Genomic DNA, 23,075 nt, shown 5'->3' on the forward strand with positions numbered 1-23,075 from the left:
ACTGAGCCACCCAGGCACCCTGGTTTATTTATTCTGAGTGGGGGGAGCAGAGGGCGAAAGAGAGAGGGAGAAGGAGAATCTCAAGCAGACTTCATGCTGTCAGCACTGACCTGGGTGTGGGGCTCAATCTTACCAACTGGGAGATGATGACCTGATCCGAAATCAAGACCCGGAGGCTTAACCCACTGAGCCACCCAGGCCCCCCTCAATTTTGTAAAAGTTTTCAAAAGTACAATCTACCTGACCCCCAACATGAAGCCGGAATTCACAATGCCAAAATCAAGAAGGGCGAGCTCCAGCGGAGAGGTGGCTCAGGCCCTTCGGCGACCACTTCAGGGTTGAGGTCATGATCTCACAGTCGGTGAGTCCAAGGCCAGGGTCAGGCTCTGCACTACCAGTTGGGGGAGCCGAACACTGCAGAGAAACAACAGTAAATAAAACAGACATGCCAGTAGGGGAAAGAAAAAAATGAAGACAAATACACATATAACTATTGATGCCATTAAGGAAGCTAAGCGTTCGTTCAAGATTGAGGGTAGAGGATCTTATTTTAGTTGGGTGCCCGCCCTGAGAAGGTGGCACTTAACCGGAAAACTGAATCACGTAAGAGAACAACCGGCGCAAAGAATGGAGGTGTCAGGGGTCCGCCATGCAGAGACCACAGCAACGGCAAAGGCCCTGAGCCGTGAAGAACAAAGGATGCCTGAGGGACACTGTGAGCAGCGCAGAGCGACAGAGGGGCATAGGTGCCTGTGTTTGCCATTGTGAGAACGCAGGCCTTACTGTCTGCAGGCAAGTTCACAGAAGGAAGTCCACGGAAGGTCTGAGCAGGCCAGTTATCTCAGGCACTGTCTGAAAGTCTCCCCAAGAAGCTACGAGGAGAAGAGTGGATTGTGCAGGAGCAAGAATGGAAGCAAAGAAGCCCTGCGCGGGGCATCCTGGTGAGAGACGTGAGGCCAAGAGAGGAAACCCGTGCACAACCTAACGTTTGCACGAGAACAAAGTTTGAGAGAAACCGCGCCAGACTGCTGGGGAAACAGGAGGTTCCTTCTTCCCGGAGCGGCGCCAGCGGTGCACAGCGTGCGGTGACCGAGCGTATCCGTCTACGCCGACCCGGGTACCCAGAGACGGTGGCGCACGCCGCCTGGGCCGGCGCGGGCCCCTCGCGGGGGCGCCCGAGCAGCCGCCGCCGGCCGGCCCTGCGCCGCCGGAAGTGCTCTCCTGACCCGCCGCACCACGCCGCGGGAAGATGGCGCAGGACGCCGGCGACATGGAAGATGGGCAGCTCTCCGACTCGGACTCCGACATGACGGTCGCACCCAGCGACAGGCCGCTGCAGGTGCCGGTGAGTGTGAAGGGCGGGCGGGTAACTGGGAGCCGGGGGCGCGCAGCCCGCGCTGCGGGGTGGGTGAGGGGCGGGCGCGCGCGCAGCCCGGGCTACACGCGGGACGCGCGGCGGGGTGGCGGAGCGGCCCGCGGGCGTCCCCGGCCGGGCGCGCAGGCCCCGGCGGCGGGCAGAGGCGCGGGGCGGAGACGCGACAGCGGGCCATCCGAACCCTGGCCGGGCATCTGGTTACCGGGCGGGATCGCGTGGCTTTCGGCCTCCTGGAGACGGGCGTGCAGCCGTCTCTGCGCCTGCCCCGCGCTGCTCTGCGTTTCCCAAATTTATGGAGTTTTCCTGCTGCGCCGAGGTTAGGTTGCCTCGGCCCCGCAGATGTGGCCGAAAATGTAGAAGCTGGGGACAGCGGCCAGAAACCGCCTATGGCGCTCCTTTTCTCCCAGAGCAAATAAGGAGACTGAGGACCGGGAATGAAGTGCATCATATGCACAGGGGACTGATTTTCCATATTCCCAAGCGACCGAGCTTCGCGGTGCAATAATGTGGATCAGGTTTTGTACTAACCTCCCCGTTTTTTTTTTTAAGGGGGAGTGTGTTTTGATTGCCTGCTAAGTAGCAAGCACTTTGAGCGAGCTTTGTGCTAGGCTGCTGGCATTCGAAAACTGGCGCCTCCACTGTGTGACCAGGGCCAAGTTGTTTAGCCCAGTGCCCCAATTTGTATAATGGGAATGAGAAGAGTATGTTAAGGATTTAGTGAGTCATAACGGTGCACAGTAATGCCTAACAGATCTTAGATGCCTTAGTTATTTGAAGATGGGGGAACTGGCTGCCCTTCCCGCCTGCCATTTCTAGCACATACTTGATTAATAAAAACACAAAGGTGTTCCTTTTTGTTTTTGAATATAGATTTGTTTTTGAATATAGAATATAGATTGAATGTAGAATTTTTTGAATATAGGTTTCTGGAAGTTGATAACGAAGGTTTCAGTTTTGGTTTTCAATCTTTTCCAGGTTTTATATAGATTGACCCATGACTTGGTAAGCTTAGTACCTTGAACTGTGTGCAGTTTTAGAAGTAGTCGGGGTTTCCTATGCGTAGGAGTTTACTATCTTTTAAAAATATTTTTTTTTAATATTTATTTTTGAGAGACAGAACGTGAGTGGGGGAGAGGCAGAGAGAGGGAGACACGGAATCCCAAGCAGGCTCCAGACTCTGAGCTGTCAGCACAGAGCCAGATGCTGCCTGACGCGGGGCTCAGACTCACAAACCTTGAGATCATGAGCTGAGCTGAAGTCAAACGCTTAACCAACTGAGCCACCCAGGCGCCAGGGGTTACTATCTAATATCGAGAAGAGTATGGTCACAAAACCATACAAAAGAAATTGGTTTGGTTTTTTTATTTAAAAAAATTTTTTTAATGTTTATTATTGAGACAGAGAGAAGCACAGCATGAGTGGGGGAAGGGCAGAGAGAGGGAAACACAGAATCCCAAGCAGGCTCCATGCTCTGAGCTGTCAGCACAGAGCCCTACGCAGGGCTCAAACCCACGAACTGTGAAATCATGATCTGAGTCGATGTCCGATGTTCAACTGACTGAGCCACCCAGGGGCCCCAAGAAGTTGATTTGTTTAAATGGAAGAATGTCTTGTTTGGAAACAAGGAAAAATTGTTACAACTGTGTTAACTTTTTTTTAAATAGTTTATTGTCAAATTGGTTTCCATATAACACCCAGTGCTCATCCCCACAAGTGCCCTCCTCCATGCCCATCTCCCCCCTTACCCCCACATCCATCAGTCCTCAGTTTGTTTCTCAGCATTCGATAGTCTCTCATGGTTTGCCTCTCTCCCTTTCCCCCACCATTTCCCCCCTTCTTCTCCCCCATGGTCCTCAGTTAAGTTCCTCCTAATCCTGCTATATGTACAAACATGATATTTGTCCTTCTCTGCCTGACTTATTTCGCTCGGCATAACACAACTGTGTTAACTTTTAAATAAAACTTGTCAATTATTTTATCAGGAAAAACGGGGTTTATTCTGAAACAGCTGAAAACCTCAACTCTGAACAACCATTGCTAGGGCAAAACCATGGGCAAGTGGGAAATAAAGAGAAGAGGGGGAGGAGTTGGGAGGAACTGTAAAAAAAAAGTTCCTTGGAATAAGCTGGGAGTTTTAAGGTATAGTGGCTTTTCATTGGCTGAGTTGGGACAGTCTTTCATTGGCTGGGCTGTTGCCAGGCTACAAGAAAAGCTTTCTCTTGCTTGATTAGTGAGGTAGAGACTTCTTTCTGTGTTAGGTGCAAGTTATGGTCTTTTCCTGATGATAGAGCTCCCTCTTCTAACCGGCTGCCCCGAGTTTAGTGAGGTTTCCTTTTATTTCACAACTGCTACTAAAAATAATGGCGTATGTCATTTTTAAACATTCTGACAGTAATTGAAAATATTGAAAATCTTCTAAGGTGGCAGTTAAGAGCTCTGGTAGGTTTTTAGAAGGTAGCCTTAGAACTAAGTGGTGTATCAGCTTTAGAAATAAGAGTTTGTGGTTTTAAAGTTGGAAAATGCCGTGTAGAACTTTAGAAAAGTAGCAACTGGATTGGTTTCAGAGATTCACTGAGGATTGTTCTGCTTCACAGTGGTCCAGCTGAATCCCTAAATAACTTTTTTTTTTAAACAGCGCGTGGTGGGTGGAGCTAATGTGTTTCCGGCAAATTGATTGCATTTCCTTTCGCTTGCAGAAAACGCTAGGTGCGGACAGCATAGCGAGGCCCTTCCAGGGTACGGCAGCGCCTTGTGCACCGGTATCACATTATCGGACTGTTAAAAGTGTGGATTCCAGTGAGGAGAGTTTTTCTGATTCAGATGATGACAGCTCCCTTTGGAAACGTAAGCGACAGAAATGTTTTAATCCTCCTCCCAAGCCAGAGCCTTTTCAGTTTGGCCAGAGCAGCCAGAAAGCACCTGTTCCTGGAGGGAAGAAGGTTAACAACATATGGGGTGCTGTGCTACAAGAACAGAATCAAGATGCCGTGGCCACTGAACTTGGTATCTTGGGAATGGAGGGTACTATAGACAAAAGCAGACAGTCCGAGACTTACAATTATTTGCTTGCTAAGAAACTTAAGAGGGAATCTCAAGAACATACGAAAGAATTAGACAAAGAGCTAGATGAATATATGCACGGTGGGAAAAAAATGGAATCAAAGGAAGAGGAAAACGGGCAAGGTCATCTCAAACGAAAACGACCTGTCAAAGACAGACTAGGGGACAGACTAGAAATGAACTACAAAGGCCGCTATGAGATCACAGAGGAAGATTCGCAAGAGAAAGTGGCTGATGAAATTTCTTTCAGGTGAGCATTAAAATTTCGCCTACAAATGAGCACTTGACCCACAATTTTTCATTTATTGGAAATGATCCCAAGTACATAAAGAATGATGCTTCTTTTTAAGATGAAAAATAAATTGTTTTTTAAGTTTGTTTATTTTGAGAGGGTGTGCATGTGAGCAGGGGAGGGGGCAGAGAGAGGGAGAGGGTAGATTCCAAGCAGGCTCTGTGCTATCAGCTCAGAGCCCCATGCCAGCTCGATCCCACGAACTGTGAGATCATGACCTGAGCTGAAACCAGGAGTTGGACGCTTAACTGACCAAGCCACCAAGGCACCCTTCTTTTTGAGATTTTTTTTTTTGAGTAATGGATTCTGGGTTTACTTGGTCATAGGAATGTATCTGTGTTTCCTTAAATTTGGACTAGCCTGATAAAATAATTTGGCAAGCATTTATGAACTTTTAGCAGCTCTTCCCATTTAGTGTTTATCTTTTTAAATTGTGGGGTTTTGTTTTGTTCCTTAGTGGGTTTTTTAATTTTTAATTTTTTTTTTATTCAGTTTTGAGAGAGAGACAGAGAGGGACACACAGAACTTGAAGCAGGCTCCAGACTCCAAGCTGTCAGCATAGAGCCCAACATGGGGCTCAAACTCACAAACCATGAGATTATGGCCTGAGCCGAAGTGGGCTGCTTAACCAACTGAGTCACTCAGGTGCCTCTGTTCTTTAGTGTTTTCAAATACTCATGACCTTTCTTTTATAACTTCATTGAGGCATATTGTACACATGATAAAATTCACCCATATTGGGTGTTGATTTTTAATTTATGTACATATAGAAATATCCATATTGAATTGCTGTTCCAATTCTTTTTTTTCTTCTTTTTTTTTTTAATTTTTAATGTTTATTTATTTATTTCTGAGAGAGAGACAGCATGAGCAGGGGAAGGTCAGAGAGAGAGGGAGACACAGAATCCAAAACAGGCTCCAGGCTCTGAGCTTGCTGACAGCACAGAGCCTGACGCGGGGCTCAAACCCACAAACCGCGAGATCATGACCTGAGCTGAAGTCGGATGCTTAACCGAGCCACCCAGGTGCCCCAGAACAATACCATTTGAAAACAGATATGGTTCAAGAGTAATACTGGTGGTAGGGGAAATAAGTATTTACTTTTCAGACGAGCCTGTCAATGTTAGTACTAGATTTTTTTAAGCTACAGAGTGAGTTTGGAATTTGCATGTTGGAAAGGAATTTAGATTTTATAAGCCAAAGACTTCACTTAACAGATAAGGACACTGAGACCCAGTAGGTCATACGGCTTCTCAAAGTCAAAGTTGTAAGTGTCAGAGTTGGAACTAAACCTTGGTCCCTTTTTTCCTAGTTGAGTGCTCTTTCCTCAATAAGGCACTACCTCTTGTTGAGAAGGAGCAGAAAGCCAGGTCTAGTTTGAGAACTAGTAAAACTCCCATATACTCCTTTATCTCTATGGAGTGTGGACTCTCACATTATAAATGTTACTTAAGCTTCCTATCTTTTTACCTGTCAGTGGTAGAAGGAAAATAAGTACCTGTTTCATAAGGTTGTTGAGATAATTAACTGAGATAATACATTTTAGGATTGTGCTCATCCCATAATAAGTCAGTAAATATTAGCCACAGCCTTTGCTCTGAGGCAGGGACTAAAAGAAAGGCCCTATCCATTTTTAAGCTCCCAGACATCTTTGGAGTTAGCAGAGCTAACTTTTAGGCATAGTAATTGAAAGCATAGTGTATGTTTTTTACTTCTTTTGACAAGAAAGGACTTAACCTTCTTTTGCTTTTAAGCTTACATTCCCTTTGCTGGATGTACATATTTATTTTGAAAGCTACCATAATCCATTAAGGCAAAATGAAGATGCAAGTTAGGAGACTTGAGGTGGAACCTTGAAGTTACTGTCTTCTTCTTTGACCCAAGATGGTGTTTCCGTATCAGTGATTCTGAGGTTAAATATTAGAGATTTCAAAATGCAGGTGTTAGCAGAAAAGGATTTTTATTCTACTTGGGCACTAAGCTGGAGGCTAACATAGATGTCTTCAACTTTATACAGCAAATAAAGAAGTTAATACTACTCTATTTGTTCCTTATCAGGTTGCAGGAACCAAAGAAAGATCTGATAGCACGAGTAGTGAGGATAATTGGGAACAAAAAGGCAATTGAACTTCTGATGGAAACAGCTGAAGTTGAACAAAATGGCGGCCTTTTTATAATGGTAAGACTGTTTTGTTGTTTTCCTTTTTATATTGTGTTTCATGTGATTTTTTTAAAAAAATGAACTCTGTTTGTTGGATATCTTATTTACCTATTTATTACAGTGTGTTTCAGATTTTTAAAAACTCAATTTAAAAATTCTGTATATGGTTAGTTTTTGCATTTATTATTTTACAAAAACCATACATAAATTGTATCCTGTTAGTGTGCAGTCAACAGTACATCTTACAGAATTTATTGAAAGAAGGGGCTAACCTTTATTTATTTATTTTTTTAAGTTTATTTATTTTGAGAGAGAGAGAGCACAAGTAGGGGAGGAACAGAGAGAGACAGAGAGAGAGAGAGAAAGAAAGAATCCCAAGCGGGCTCCACACTTTCAGCACAGAATCAGACACAGTGCCGGAACCCACGAACCATGAGATCATGACCTGAGCCAAAATGGACACTCAACCAGCTAAGCCACCCAGACGTCCCTATAATGTTTATTCATTTTTGAGAGACTGAGAGAGACAGTGCGAGAGCATGGGAGAGGCACAGAGAAAGGGAGACACAGAATCTGAAGCAGGCTCCGAGCCCTGAGCCATCAGTACAGGGGCCCATACCCACGAACGGTGAGACCGTGACCTGAGCCAAATCTGACGCATAACCAACTGAGCCACCCAGGTGCCTCTCATATGGTATTCCTATTTTCAATTTTTTGAGGGACCTCCATGCTGGTTTTCATAGTGGCCACACCAGTTTACGTTCCCAGCAACAGTGTACAAAAATTCTGCTTTCCCCACATTGTCACCAACAGTTGTTATTTTTTGTCTTTTTTGATATTAGCCGTCTGACAGGTGTGAGGTGACAAACACTACCGTTTGAGAATGGCAGAAAGACCACTATTCTCCTTAGGCCACAGGCCCAGGCAGTTTGTCCCAGGTAATGGTCTTGGAGATCTCATTAATTCAGCTTTCACACCGGGAGAGGATGAAGTTTGAATGGCTTCCTTCTTACTTGCTCCTCACGAATCTGAATAGTAACATCAGATGAGAGTGAATCAATATTATCCTTTGGAAATAGAAAAGAAACCAGTTAGAATAGATAGCAGTGGCTAAGGAAATAGCCTATGACCATGGATTACAGAAGTTAACCACAAAACAAGTTATAATAAGTCATGAGGGTACCTGAGTGGTTCAGTCAGTAAGCGTCTCACTCTTGGGTTTGGCTTGTCATGATTTTGAGGTTGGTGAGTTCTAGCCCTGCATTGGGCTCTGCGCTCGCAGCATAGAGCCTGTTTGGGATCCTCTCTCTGCCCCTCCCCTGCTTGTGCTTGCTCGCTCGCTCTCTCTCGCTCTCTCTCACTCTCTCTCAAAATGGAGAAATAATCTAAAAAAAAAAAAATACTCATGAATGTATTGGCACCCTTTTTTGTGTCACTGATAACAGTTGAACACAAAGTTATAGATTCATTAATATTTTAAGACTGTAGTAATAGAACTTTATATCATAGTGACCTAATGAAAATCTATGCATGTTGGAAAGATGCAAGTCCAGACTCTCTTTTGATGGACTTTTTCCTTATACAATTACTTACTGATGTGTGCTCTGCACTGTTCTAGACACAGGAGGTGTGAAGGACACTGTATAAGAGTAAATATAATGTCTTCGGGAATGTTAGAATGTGATGAATGCTATGGTAAAAGAAAGAGATCACATGGAGGTATGGAGAAGGGAGGAGGACAGACACTGCAGTCTTACTATTTTTTTTAAGTACCTCTTTTTATTAAAAAAAATTTTTTTTTGAAGTTTATTTAGAGGTGCCTGGGTAACTGTAGATTAATCATTGGACTTCGGCTCAGGTCATGATCTCACAGTTTGTGAGTTGGAGCCCTGCATCAGGCTCTTTGCTGACAGGTCAGAGCCTGGAGCCTGCTTTGAATTCTGTGTCTCCCTCTCTCTCTACTGCCCCTCCCCCTTTCTGAAAAATAAATAAACATTTTAAAAAATCTTTAAAGTTTATTTATTTTGAGAGGGAGCATGAGTGGGGCAAGGGCTGGGGGGAGAGAGAAAAAGAGAGAAAATCCCAAGCAGGCTCCGTGCTGTAAGCTCAGAGCCCCAAGACGCGGGGCCTTGATCTCATGAACCATGAAATTTTGACTGGAGTGGAATCAAGAGTCGGATCCTTGGGTCACTCAGTTGATTAAGCGTCCAACTTCAGCCAAGTCATGATCTCATGGTTAAGGAGTTTAAGCCCCACGTCAGGCTTTGTGCTGACAGCTCCGAGCCTGGAACCTGCTTCAGATTCTGTGTCTCCCCCTCTTTCCTCCTCCACTCATGTTCTGTCTCTCTCTCTAAAAAAAAAAATGGATAAACATGAAAAGATTTTGAAAAAAGATTTGGACCCTTAACTGACTAGCTACCAGGCGCCCTGGTATCTCTCTATTTAAGAGATGCTTTGGTCATTCACGGAAAGAGCCTCTACAGTATCATACTTGTGCTTTTTTTTGTAGAATGGTAGTCGAAGAAGAACACCAGGTGGAGTCTTCCTGAATCTCCTGAAAAATACTCCCAGCATCAGTGAGGAGCAAATTAAGGTAAAAAGTATAGTGCCCTTCACTTTTAAGGTCGATCATAATTTGACTTTTACTCTGCTTCTGTTAATTCCAATCACCTAGTCTGCCTTAAATTGACCAGTTTTGTCATTGTCTCATATCAAGTAAAACGTGTCCCTTTAAAAACTCTGCCTCTTCTTTTTCTTCACTTTGTGAGCCAGTGTCACAGTTTCCTATATGGGCTGTTTTCCTGGTCATTTAGCATGTGATTATTTTTTCTAGCCTCCCACAACTTTTTATTAATTAAAGATTTCAAACACGGAGAATGGATGAAAGAATAATGGGATGAATTTCCTGCACTTAGATTTGGGGTTGTTAATATTTTGAGATTCTTACTTTACAGTTGTTTTTTTTTGTACCATTTGGAAATAAGTAATAAACATCATGACACTCAGGCCTAAGCATGGCAGGAAGCAACTGTTAATAATGACACTATCCTACAGTGTATTGCCTAAGAGAAAGAAAACCAGTTTCATCCTATCAAGCATTGACCTAATTCCAATTTCCTGAATTGTTCCCAGAATGTATTTTCTACCTTTTTTTCCTCCCTCAAACCAGGATCCCATCTAGATTTTCACATTTCATTTGTTGTATCTCTTTTGCTCTTTTTAACTCCGCAGTTTCTTTCATGATTTAGACTTTTTTTTAAACATTTGTTGTTGAGAAACAGAGTGTGAGTGGGGGAGGGTAGAGAGAGGGAGAGACACGGAACCTGAAGCAGGCTCCAGGCTCTGAGCTGTCAGCACAGAGCCCCACGCAGGGCTCGAACCCATGAACCGTGAGATCATGACCTGAGCAGAAGGTAACATTTGACCGACTGAGCCACCCGGGCGCTCCTAGACATTTTGAAGAGTCTGAGATGGTTATCTAATAGAGTGTACCACATCGTGGTCATTATCTCTATGTGGATTTGTTTCATTTCGTTCCTCTGTCTCCAGTAGTTCTTATGAACTAAATCTAGGCTTCTATATTAATCATTTTTGCATTACTAGAATGCCCTCTGTGGGAATTCTTCTACAGTGTGAATTTTTCACAGTTCAGCATTTATCCTTTAATTTACTAATTAAGTAACATGATTACATTTAGCAGGTACAATCACGATTGAGAAGTTGCTACTTGCATGGGGAAGAGGTGATACACATGCGCCACAGATAGTGTATTTGATCAGCTTTGTATTCTCTGTATTGTAACAGTGGGTAGTACAGGCCATAGGAATGTGGATTAGCCGTTTATAATACTCATGATGACAGATAAATAAAAGCCGCTTCTCTTGAGCTAAGGCGCTGTCAGCACAGAGCCCAACTCATGACCCAGTCCCCCAGAACCCTGAGATCATGTCCTCATTCAAAGTCAAGATCTTGTCAAATCTAACCAACTGAGTCACCCAGGCGTCCCTCAGTGTTAGCTTTTTTTCCCCTCAAATTTTCTGGCTGTCGACTTCAGTCATTCTTCAAAAATCTGCTTTTGAAATTCCTACAGGAAATGTTACTGTTACTGCATATTTGAAATCTCTTGTCCATATCTGCCTTTTTTTCCTCCTGGAACAATGACTTTGGTACCTTTGTAACAATGTAATTTTCCTGAGGAACACACCTGCTGAGGAGTAGGACAGGGTTTCCTGCTTATGTTCTCCGCCTCCCACACTGTCATCCCTGACAAAACGTGTGCACATTCAGGGGCGCCTAGGTGGCTTAGTCGGTTAAGCGTCCGACTTTTGGTTAGGTCATGATCTCGCAGTTCATGGGTTCGAGCCCCGCATCGGGCTCTGTGCTGACTGCCAGCTCAGAGCCTGGAGCCTGTTTCAGAGTCTTTCACTCCCTCCCTCTCTGACCCTCCCCTGCTCATGCTGTCTCTCTCTCTCTCTCTCTCCTAGAAATAAAATAAAACGTTAAAAAAAATTTAAAAAAAAAGTGTGCACATTCTTCTAAGGAACATTACACAGTTTCATGGCAAAATGTTCCTGTTTGCAGAGAAATCGCATGATGAAATAAAAAGAATTCTCTAACATTCAAAATTTGGGTTTTAGTCTTAATTTTGCCATTTAGTGATTATATGACTACAAACAGATCACTTACTTTCACTCACCCTTAATTTTGTCATGTATAAAGGGGGGACTTTATTAAGTGGCCTGCCTGTTGAATAGAGCTCTAATCAGATTAAATAAAATGGTATCTGGAGAAGATTCTTGTAGGTAACCAAACGTTGGACAATTTCCACAAGTGGAAGAAAAGAAAATAACATTTATTCATCATGTCCGCAGCACTGGACCACTTACTCAAAGGACTTAATCTGCACCCCATCCTGTCAAAGTGGATGTTTCAGTGTTCTGCACAGGACGAGTAATAAAAATGATCAGCCTGGGATTGCACAGAAAACTGACTTGAAACAGGTTGTTGTCACTGAGTCACACGTCTTTGAAATTCAGTTCTAACTCATGGTGGAGAAAGAGATTTTAATGTTAGTAGGTTATGTTAAACTGCCAGGAACATTGCATTGTAACAACAAACAGTGGAAACATTTGGAATACCTAATAACTAAAGAATGTTGACCAAGAGCTACATTTTTTAAAGTTTATTTATTTTAAGTAATCTCCACACTCAATATGGGGCTCGAACTCTAGACCCTAAGATCAAGAGTTGTATGCTCTTTTGACCGAGCCAGCCAGGCATACCCCAAAAGGGGATTTTTTTAAAGGACTGCCCTTTAGCCTCTATTTCTGTGAAGCATTAACACATTGTTTTCAACATTTATTTATTTTTTGAGAGAAAGAGAAAAGACAGAGCATGAATCAGGGAGGGGCAGAGAGAGGGGGAGACACAGAATCTGAAGCAGGCTCCAGACTCTGAGCTGTCATCACAGAGCCCAACACAGGGCTCAAAACCACGAATGGCAAGATCAAAGACCTAAGCCCAACCAGCTGAGCCACCCAAGCGCCCCTTTTCACAGCATTATTAAGAAAAGGGGAAAAATACAGTATTAACTGAAGTTTTTTTAAAAGGCAAAATACAAATTTATGATGAAAAAGAGGCATGTGACAATAAGTTGGTATATAAAACAGCAAAAAGTTACCAATGATTTGGTCTGTTCTAGGGGGGTTTAAATGTTTTGGCTTTTAAGATTTTCCTTTGTTTCTCCAAATTTTATGCATGGTTCATGGAGTAGTTTTGTTATTAGAGAAAAAAACCTAAAGCAAATGGAATTTCATCATAGATCATTTTAATTGCATTCCAAATGATAACGTTATAAGTGTTCTTTGATCCCTATAATGCTATCAACCAATCTGTAGAGCTTGGAAGCCGGAACTGAATTGAGTGAGTCTTTTTGCCTTTTTTTTAAATTTGATTTTGTTTTGCTTTGTGACATACCATTTTGTTTTGGTCTGTAATTATTTGAAGTTTTGTTTTAGAAAATACATAGTTTGTGAAAGAAAAGAATAAGAGTAGTTAAAATTTAATTTGCTATAATGTCTATTTTGAAAGAGACGGCACGTGCACATAAGCACGCAGGGGAGGGACAGAGACAGGGAGAGAGAGAATCTCAAGCACAGAGCCCAGCGTGGGGCTCAAGCCCACAAACCGTGAGACCCAGACCTGAGCCAAAACCAAGAGTCAGACACACTTAACTGAGCCACCCAGGTGCCCTTAAGTTGCTATATTTTAAAAAGTTCAGCTGTAATGGTCTCCCTCTGCAAATAGTATACAGTTGAGGTTCTCAAGTTGTAAAATTAATTTCATGTAGGTAGATATGGATGGGAGAAAAAAAACTGCCTTCAGATTATCTCTTGTCGGCATTTGTCAGAACACATTAACAACGAGTTACAACACGTCTTTGGGCCGTTTCCCAGTTCTGTCACATTCATAAGCCGTGGAATGCAGTTCCTTTTTAAAAAGTCTTGATGTATTTGGGGGGAAAAGGGGAACGTTATAATTTTACTGAGTGTTGCCAAGCCTTGTACTACTGAGAATTGTTTTTATCGAGGTGTTCGGACATGCTTTCCTGTGAAATGGAAATACTTCTCCCTGCAGCTTCTTTTCTCTTTCCACTTGAAGGTTAAGGAGACTCTTGAAAAAATTGCGAATTGTCGCTCTTCTGTAACGGCAACACAATTGGTCTTAAGATGTGAATTAGGAGAAGTACTAGAAGAGCTAACTTTTGATACCTCCACATATAGGCTCTGCAGTCTCCTGCCTCCCTTTCCTCCTCCGATTTTCACATATGTGCTGCCGATGCAGGTGCTGTCCCTTTCCTCGTCAGGAAAGGCTGATACCCACCAGAAGGAGCTTCTGGTGAGAATGAAGAGTTCTTCGCACAAAGCCTGGCGTGTAAATGTGCCCGTTGGGTCAGTGGCTTGCCTGCCTCCTTTTCCTCTAAGGTCACTTTCTTGTGTCCTTCCTCCACGTGTACCCTCCTTCTCTACCTCCAATCTCGTGTCCTTTCGCCAGCAAATACTTTCCTTCCTTTTCTCCATCAAAGCATTCATCTTCTGAAGCTTGCCCTTGTCTCCTTCATTTCCGGGTTCCTTACTCCTTCCTCTCCTAATTCTGTGTGCTGCTTATAACTATTCAGCATAAATTTTCAGAGAAGACCCCCTTTATTTCACCATCTTCCACAGTGCTTTTTATAAACAAGGAAGGATTTGTGATCTGTACACTTTAAGAATAAAATAGAGACTGACATGGTTGCAGCTTTTATTTATTAAAGAAAAAATTTTTTAAATGTTTTATTTATTTTTGAGAGAAAGAGATAGAAACAGCATGAGCAGGGGAGGGTCAGAGAGAGAGGGAGACACAGAATCTGAAACAGGCTCCAGGCTCTGAGCTGTCAGCACAGAGCCCGATGCGGGGCTTGAACCCACGAACCGTGAGATCATGACCTGAGCCAAAGTCTGAAGCTTAACCAACTGAGCCACCCAGGTGCCCCAGGTTGCAGCTTTTAATAGTCCCTTCCCGGAAGATAAGGGAAGTCTGTCACAAGTATGTCCGGCCCCTCCTAGCTTCTGTTTTCATCCTCTGAACCTGCTCTGTCTTAGCGAAGTCATTTTGGGCCTTCTCTTTAGATCCCTGACCTACTTTCTTTTGTACCCTCTGAAACTACACTTCTCCATCCATATCAAGGTTCCCAGATGGGATTTTAACGTTTTTCCATGTAATAGTTTAATAAAATGCATTTTCTACTTGAGCTCTTACCTGCCAGCAGTTTTGCCTCATGGAGGATGTGAGGACGTTTGGCGGTGCCTGGAGGAATGTTTGGTGCTCACAGTGAGGGTGTGGGTGGGGGTGTGCGGGTGGTAGAGGCCGGGCGTGCTGCTCAACACCCCGCGGTGCACACAGCAGACCACCACGGAGATCGCCTCACTTGAGATTTCAGATGGCCAAGGTGGAGAGACCCTCTACCTTTTGTGTTACGAAATCCCTTTTCTGTAGCGTCCTGGAAAATGTCCCACGTTTTTTGTGAGAAACGGAGATCACCAAGGATCCGCCTTGTAGCAAACGTTTAATACATGATAATTCTTGCTTAAAGTTGTTCCTTTATTGTAGGACATTTTCTACATTGAAAATCAAAAGGAGTATGAAAATAAAAAGGCTGCTAGGAAGAGGAGAACCCAAGTGTTGGGAAAAAAGATGAAACAAGCTATTAAAAATCTAAATTTTCAAGAAGATGATGATACATCGCGAGAAACTTTCGCAAGTGACACAAATGAGGCGCTGGCCTCTCTTGACGAGCCGCAGGAAAGCCACGGAGAGACCAAGTTGGATGCAGAGGAAGCCATCGAGGTTGATCATTCTCACGATTTGGACATCTTTTAGTACATTTTGAGGATTAAGCCTTTCTAGAATAACCTTGTAATAAGCCATTTCTACTGAGATTGCTTCGTTTTACTTTGCACTGATAAACCTAAACATCTGGACAGAAAGAACCGTTTTCTTGTTGGAAATAAAGTTGAATTTGTGGGAAGATGAATGTCATTGATAGAAACATTTCTCATGTCGGACAAAATATTTAAAAGTATATAGCAGAGGATTTAATTTCTCAGTCTGTTGCATGTGTTAGTTATTACTAGTTGATAATTCCTTTTGTCCGGGTCATTGTAACATGCTGTTCAAAAAGCTGTTTTCTTTTTCTGACTTTGCAGCGAAATAACGATTGGTTTCAAAACATTCCATAAAAAGATCCTAATAAGGCACATAAATTGTTAAACTGTTAGAAATGCGTTCAAACTTAGTTTTTCTGTGTTCTGAGAATTTGTAAGCAGTTTTAAGGACAGAGACTGAAAATAGGTTTCTACTCATCAGTATAAACTTATTTGTCAGGAAGTGAATTAACATTAGAAGCTTTTCAAAAAAGAATTCATTCTTAACTTTGTTTTTGGCCTCTTTTAAATTAACGCCATCTGACACTGAACACTGAACGTGATCCTACCATGTAATACCGTGTACATTGAAAAAACTCGCAGTGGTTGCCTGCCTGAGACTGCTTTACCTTATGTTAAGGAAGTTGGGTATTAAAAATGTTAAGTCTACCTGAAGTGTCAAATTACTCATTTTTATTGAAGGAAATAAAGGTAGTGAAGGTGTTCCAAGGGTTGACTTCAGTTTACAAAATAGGTTAAGCAAAAACATGTAAGAAGCAATTCTAAACTATTCTTTACAGACAGTACTTGAAGTTGGTCTGTAGTTCCTGGAGTACATACATAGTCATTGAAGTTGGCTCTAAGGAGACAAGTAGGAAAAGAAGAAAATACTTATTGGTTGCTTTGGTTTTTATTCGCAAAGAACACAAAAATAGTTAGATCTTGGGCAGTCCTTACTGAGCTTCAAGTGATTTTTTTTTTTTTTTTTTTTAAGATTTATTTATGTAGTCTCTATACCCAGCCTGGGACTCGAACTCCAGGTGGTGAGTTCAGGACACTCAAGCTCCTCTCAGCCAGACGCCCCTCAAGTGACTCTTAAATCTCATTCTTTCATAAAATTGCTATAACCAAGGGAAGAAAAGTATTTTAAATAGGTAACAAAATATTGTCCTGAGATTATTTATGAGAGGTGATTCTAAAGGTATATGTCAGGATGGGGTACCTGAGTGGCTCAGGCAGTTGAGCATCTGACTCGATTTCGGCTCAGGGCATGATCTCCTGTTTCAAGAGTTCAAGCCCTGCATCGGGCTCTGTGCTGACAGCGCGGAACCTGCTTGGGGTTCCCTGTCTCCCTCTCTGTCCCTCCACCCCTGCCTCAAAAGTAAATAAACATTTTAAAAAAATAATAAGTAATATTCTGAGTAAAATACCAGTTAAGTGCTACTTTGCGTGCCACACATTCCTGTAAATACTGCTAATTTTTCTAGTGAAAGTTACAGTTGTTGAACCTGACATATACCATTAACATCAGAGGCTGCTTCATCTTCACTAAATAGACCATCCTGGTTCATTTTCACCAATAGTTGTTGCCTTTCTGTTTGGAAACTGCATAGATTTCTGGTATGTATTATACCCTAACGTTAAATGGAAACGAACGCTTCAGGTATTTGTATTTTAGTAATCCATTCCATATTATTAATACATCTTAGCTTCTTATCCTGTATTTAGACCAAAAGGTACTGAAGTTTTGAAAATAACATATCAATGAAAATAATTATACAAAATCTCTTTTTTTTTTAAATACTTATTTTTGGGAGATTGCAAGTGGTGAGGGACAGAGAGAGGGGGACAGGGGTTTGGAAGCAGGCTCTGTGCTGACAGCCTGACAGCAGTAAGCCTGATGCGGGGCTCAAACTCATAAACAGTGAGATCGTGACCCGAGTTGAAGTCGGACACTCAACTGACTGAGCCACTCAGGTGCCCCACTACAAAATCTTTCCGAAATGACTTAGAGAAGAATATCAATTGATGACCACTGGTACCAGTGTAGAAAAAGTATGACTTACTGGAATTCTTCAAATACCCATTGCAGCCATACGCAGAGGGAAGTGATGCAAAATGTTCAGCAGGATGTTTGATGTGTCCAGATAGGTTTACTCATCAGTATGAAAGAACTGCCTTCACCTCACAGAAGAGATCCAATTCAGGTTCATTATCGTGGGTGGCAAGTTCAAGTTAGGGAACAAAGGTACCACATGGAGCCCCGTGAGTTCCACTGAAAGCAGCCTCTGGCAAAAGAGGACCCAAGATGTGGATACTGCTGTTGACTAATGGCTCTAACAGCCGCCTCCCCCCCACCCCACCCCCAAGCCTTCTTTTGATATCCAGGTCACACCAGGACTAAGTAGATGTTTAAAAAAGAATCTTACTGTGATCTTTCCTCTTTAAAATAGCATCGTGGGGGCGCCTGGGTGGCTCAGTCAGTTAATCGTCCAACTTCGGCTCAGGTCATGATCTCATGGTTCGTGGGTTCAAGCCCCACATTGGGCTCTGTGCTGACAGCTAGCTCAGAGCCTGGAGCCTGTTTTCAGATTCTGTGTCTCCCTCTCTCTCTGACCCTCCCCTGCTCACGCTCGCTCTCTCTCAGAAATAAATAAAACATTAAAAAATTTTTTAAAAAAGCATCTTGGGTCCTGAGTGGCTCAGTTGGTTAAGCGTCTTAAGCTCAGGTCGTGATCTCACGGTTTGTAGGTTCAAGCCCCACATTGGGCTCTGCGCTCATAGCGCGGAGCCTGCTTCAAATCTGTCTCTCCTGCTCTCTGCCCCTCCCCTGCTCATGTACTCTCTAAACATTTTTTTTTTTAATAAATAAATAAAATAGCATCTCGGCTACTACCTCAGCTGAGGATCTACCCATCTGCTCCTTGGTCAGCTCAAAGCACCTGTTGTTGCTGCCTGGACTCCTCACCATCAGCTCCCCATAGAGGTATCCTTCCAGGGCCAGATTCTCCCAAAGGAATTTCTCCACAGCTTTGTATGCTTTTGTTGATTTGTGCTTAATGTTTCACACCCAGATGATGAACATCTGCATCCTCCTGGGAAAGGTGGTATGCTCTCTCGACACTGCAGTGTTTGGAGGTTCATGGTCTTCAGCTCAAAGACCTGCTCAGAAGCAAGATAACCTAGTCCGAATGGAGTAAGGGTCTCACTGGGGCACGAGCCAGAGTTTAGAGTCCTCTCCAATGCTTCAATGTTTCAGGTTCTTTTTATTTTTATCTATTAAAATTACTCTTCCCTAAACCTTTGTACCATTCAAATCTAGGAATGTCTATCCATCCAGAAGCTCCTGGCCGGCTCAGTTGGTAGAGAATGCAACATGTGTTCCTACGTTGTGAGTTTGAGCCCCGTGTTTGGTGAGGAGATTACTTTAAAAAGGGGGGGGAGTGTGGGCACCTAGGTGCCTCATTCGGTTAAAAGTCCAACTCTTCATTTCAGCTCAGGTCGTCATCTCACGGTTTGTGAGTTCGAGCCCCAGGTCCAGTTCTGCTCTGATAGTGTGGAGCCTGCTTGGGATTCTCTCTGCCCCTCCACCCACCCCCTCTCAAAATAAAAAAGAAAGAAATGTCTATCCAAACTATTGCCAGGTGTAAATTCACTTAATACTTTCACCAACCTGTCTGGCAGTAATTCTTCCTGCTCAGCCTAACTTCTTACTTACTGGCGATGGGATTGATACTAATAACCCTCCACCTACCAATAACCCTCCACCTCTCATGGTGATTTAAGGATCATTCCTATAAGCCAGAGTCGCTGTTTTAAAATGAGTTTTTATCATCTCAAATATTTTGCAATATATCTCAAATCTTAAGGGACAAAATGGCTTAGATTGGCTTGGATTTAAACATATTTGATCCCCACTCATAAAGTGTGTGTCTCAGCAGTAGGTGGTAACACCTACATGAGACACAATCACCATGTGCATCACAGAAATAGGAAAATAAGCTAAGGGCAAATAAAGAAGGTGAATATGAAGGGCTTCTCTGTGAATCATAATGGGATAGTCCAAAATGTCATCTTGTATGCTTGTGTCAAATGTGTACTATGTCTGGAAGCATCCTCATTTTTAAAAAATTGTTCATGATGAGAATGTTTCAGTCACATGGGTATAACACCGCTAAAAACGGCTCTACGCCCCACATTCTTAATCAACTGCTGATGTACCTGCTGTGGGTTGCTATGGAGTGAACAATGTCATCATAATGGCATGAGTGAGTTAGTGAGGGTCTAGATGAGAATTCTGTCCCTACTGGCAGCAATGGCTTCAGGGAAAGACACGTGTCCTATCTTACCTAAGCTTGACAACACCTATACTGATGAGAGTTCACATAAGCCTTCTAATAAGTGAGGACCTGAGGGTTCTGGGTTTGAGGGAGGCGTTTATTTCTTGTTTTGTTTTGGTTTGGTTGCAATCCGAGAGCTACACAGAGAAAGACAAACCTTTTGTGCTTCCTTTGGCATCTGTATAGAAAGCTTTACGTTCCAGAGGGAAACAATGTTTGTGCAGGGAAAGCAAGTCTGACCTGCGTGTAAATCAGGTACTAAATCCAGAAGGTGCTTTTTGCGGCTGGTCAGAGACTTCTTTAGGCTACGGAAGGCCTGGGGGCACATCATGGAGTGTGCTGCCTTCTCCCTTACTCTCAGGTTTTATGAAAATTGAGAGCAAATTGTAAAGGGCAGCATGCAGCTGGACGTACAGGTATCCAGCCCGGACTCTGGCTTTTGGTGATACTTGGAGAGTTAATGGGTTCATTATTAGATGAGCCTCAGATGGTGCTATAGCTCTCTGTCCTGAAGCTGTGGAGATCCAGACCCCATGGACACAGCAATCATGCTAAGACAATTATATTTAACACAAGATATCCTTCCTTCCCGCTTTCCCAATCTCCAGGTGTATTGAGATTCATTTGCCACGATTTTCGTTAAAGCAAGGGATGATCCCCAGACGTTATGTTATGCCTTGGAAAGAAAATATGAAATTCAGGAATGTGAATCTGAAGGTATTTTCCTATAAATGTTCATAATAAAAATTCATAGTTATAGTATAATTTATCTATGAATATACGTATATGTATAACTATATAAAAGCTCTTTTTTAGGTTTATGTATTTATTTTGAGAGAGCGAGCACAGGAGAGGGGCAGAGACGGAGGGAGAGAGAGAGAATCCCAAGCAGGCTCTACACTGTCAGTACAGAGCCCAACAAGGGACTCGAACTCACAAACTCTGAGATCATGACCTGAGCCAAAATCAGGAGTCAGATGCTTAACCAACAGAGCCACCTGGGCGCCCCTACAAAAGCTATTTTTAAATTTACATTTATAGTTTCCAGATTTATTGAGAAGAATAAAGAAATACGTATTTTTTATTTTTTTATTATTTTTTTAATGTTTTTATTATTTCTAGGAGAGAGAGACAGCGTGAGCAGGGGAGGGTCAGAGAGAGAGGGAGTCACAGACTGAAACAGGCTCCAGGCTCTGAGCTGGCAGTCAGCACAGAGCCCGACGCGGGGCTCGAACCCATGAACTGCGAGATCATGACCTAAGCGAAAGTCGGAAAGTCGGACGCTTAACCGACTAAGCCACTCAGGCGCCCCAGAAATACGTATTTTTTAAATGAACAGTGTGATGACTTAATAAACATACACATTATAGAATAATTACCAGGATCAAGATCATTAACACATGCATCACCTCACATAGTTAACTCTTTTTTTTCTTCTGGTGAGCGTACGATCCACTCTCTGCCACTTTCAAGTATGCCATAGTGGGGGCGCCTGGGTGGCTCAGTCGGTTAACCGTCCAACTTCGGCTCAGGTCATGGTCTCACCGTTCGTGGGTTCGAGCCCCGCATCGGGCTCTGTGCTGACAGCCAGCTCGGAGCCTGGAGCCTGTTTCAGATTCTGTGTCTCCCTCTCTCTCTGACCCTCCCCTGCTCATGCTGTCTCTCTCTCTCTCAGAAATAAATAAAACATAAAAAAAAGTGTGCAATACTGTATTATTAACTATAATTACCATGCTGAACATTGGATCTTCACACCTTGTTGTTCTTATAACTGAAGGTTTGTGCCTCTTGACCTGTGTGTCCCCATTTCCCAGTCCCTCCTGGAAACCACCATTCTACTGTCTGACAAAAACTTAACTATTTGATGTACTTTCACATGAACTTGCAAGGGAGAATTAAATAGTATTATCTATTCAAATAACCCAAAGATGAACTTAAAATAGATATACCAGAAGATTTCAGAACTCTCTCTACCTTTCTCTCCACATAATGCCAACTCACCGTTAAGAACAGACTTAATTAATATTAATGAAGTATGTCATTAATATTAAAGCTGTGGTACAGAGCATGCATTTTTAAAGCTGTCCTGCATATGTGGGTTGAGAGCTTACAGGAACAGTTAGGCTAGATTTACAGATAGCACTCACTGCCCATTCAGTGCTGCTCTTCAGTATCTTCAAAGTATTTTCCAGATTGAGATCAGCTGATCACTTATGAAAACATAAGTTGTTTCTTTGAAGGGGAATAGAATCTTTTGTAATAATCAGACTGTAACAGATTTCCAATTAGGATTCCTAGGAGTGCCTGGGTGGCTCAGTGGGTTAAGCGTCCGACTGCAGGTCAGGTTGTGATCTTGCGGTTGGTGAATTGGAGCCCCACACTGAGCTCTGTGCTGACAGCTCAGAGCCTGGAACCCGCTTCTGATTCTGAGTCTCCCTCTCTCTGCCTCTCCCCACACTCATTCTCTCTCTCAAAATAAAGAAGCATTAAAAAAAAATGCCCATTTTATATTTGAGAAAACTGAATCTCACAACAGGGCAAATGACTTGTACATGGTCACAAAAGCAGTGAATAAGTAAGTTACTAAATAGCAGTCTACACTGCTTTTCCTGGTGGTCCAGACACCAGCCAGCGAGCACTGCTTTAAAAAAAAAAAAAAGGGATGTTCTATTGCTTTGTCCATTAGACTTTCTTCCTTAGCAGGGTTAGTTAGAAAAACTATTGGGGGAATCTCTATCTTCATCTAATAAAGTTCTGTTTGGTGTGAATTATAGCGGATTTTTCCCCCCTTAGCATGCAGAAGCGTGTGGGATCCATGCTGGCCCTTTAGAAGACTCTTTGTTTTTGAATCACAGCGAAAGGCTTTGTCATGGGGAAGATCGTAAAGTTGTCTTGAAGAAAGGCCCACCAGAAATAAAAATTGCAGATATGCCTCTACATTCACCGCTCTCCAAATACCAAAGCACTGTGATTTCCCACGGCTTCAGGAGGCGCCTGGTCTGATGAAAGAAGAATAAAGTGCTGAGGGGTCTCGTCTCAGTCTCTTTCTCTCCCCATGAATGTTGAAGGCCATTGTACAATTGTATTTCATCTACAGGTTCCATTTGTTTAAAGGCTATAGGTCAATTGTACCCTTTATACACTCTAAAAGCCTTTTTTAAATGTTTGTTTATCTTTGAGAAAGAGAGCATGTGAATGGGGGAGGGGCAGAGAGAGAGGGAGACAGAGGATCCCAAGCGGGCCCTGTGCTGAGAGCAGGGCCCAATGAGGGGCTTGAACTCACAAAGCGTGAGATCATGACCTGAGCTGAAGTCGGACCTTCTGACCCACCCAGGCACCTCTCTACATTATAAAAATCTTTGAAAGGAGGTAGGCTCTGAGATCT

The 23,075-nt window shown here is 43.0% G+C and overlaps 2 protein-coding genes across 2 annotated transcripts; both read left to right on the forward strand.

Annotated features, from left to right (window-relative positions):
• Positions 1-1,215: 1,215 nt before the first annotated feature.
• On the forward strand, positions 1,216-16,302 carry PHAX (phosphorylated adaptor for RNA export). Its single transcript, XM_039236706.1, has 5 exons — positions 1,216-1,345; positions 4,072-4,685; positions 6,786-6,906; positions 9,398-9,481; positions 15,037-16,302. Exons 1-5 carry the CDS (start codon positions 1,250-1,252, stop codon positions 15,304-15,306), a joined length of 1,185 nt encoding a protein of 394 aa, XP_039092637.1. The 5' UTR covers positions 1,216-1,249; the 3' UTR covers positions 15,307-16,302.
• Positions 16,303-19,638: 3,336 nt separating this feature from the next.
• Positions 19,639-22,721, forward strand: TEX43 (testis expressed 43). Its single transcript, XM_039236707.1, has 3 exons — positions 19,639-19,751; positions 20,299-20,407; positions 22,484-22,721. Exons 1-3 carry the CDS (start codon positions 19,639-19,641, stop codon positions 22,691-22,693), a joined length of 432 nt encoding a protein of 143 aa, XP_039092638.1. The 3' UTR covers positions 22,694-22,721.
• The last annotated feature ends 354 nt before the right edge of the window (positions 22,722-23,075 follow it).

This window comes from Hyaena hyaena, unplaced genomic scaffold (assembly GCF_003009895.1).
Source record: "Hyaena hyaena isolate Hyena2069 unplaced genomic scaffold, ASM300989v1 scaffold_115, whole genome shotgun sequence".
NCBI lineage: Eukaryota > Metazoa > Chordata > Mammalia > Carnivora > Hyaenidae > Hyaena > Hyaena hyaena.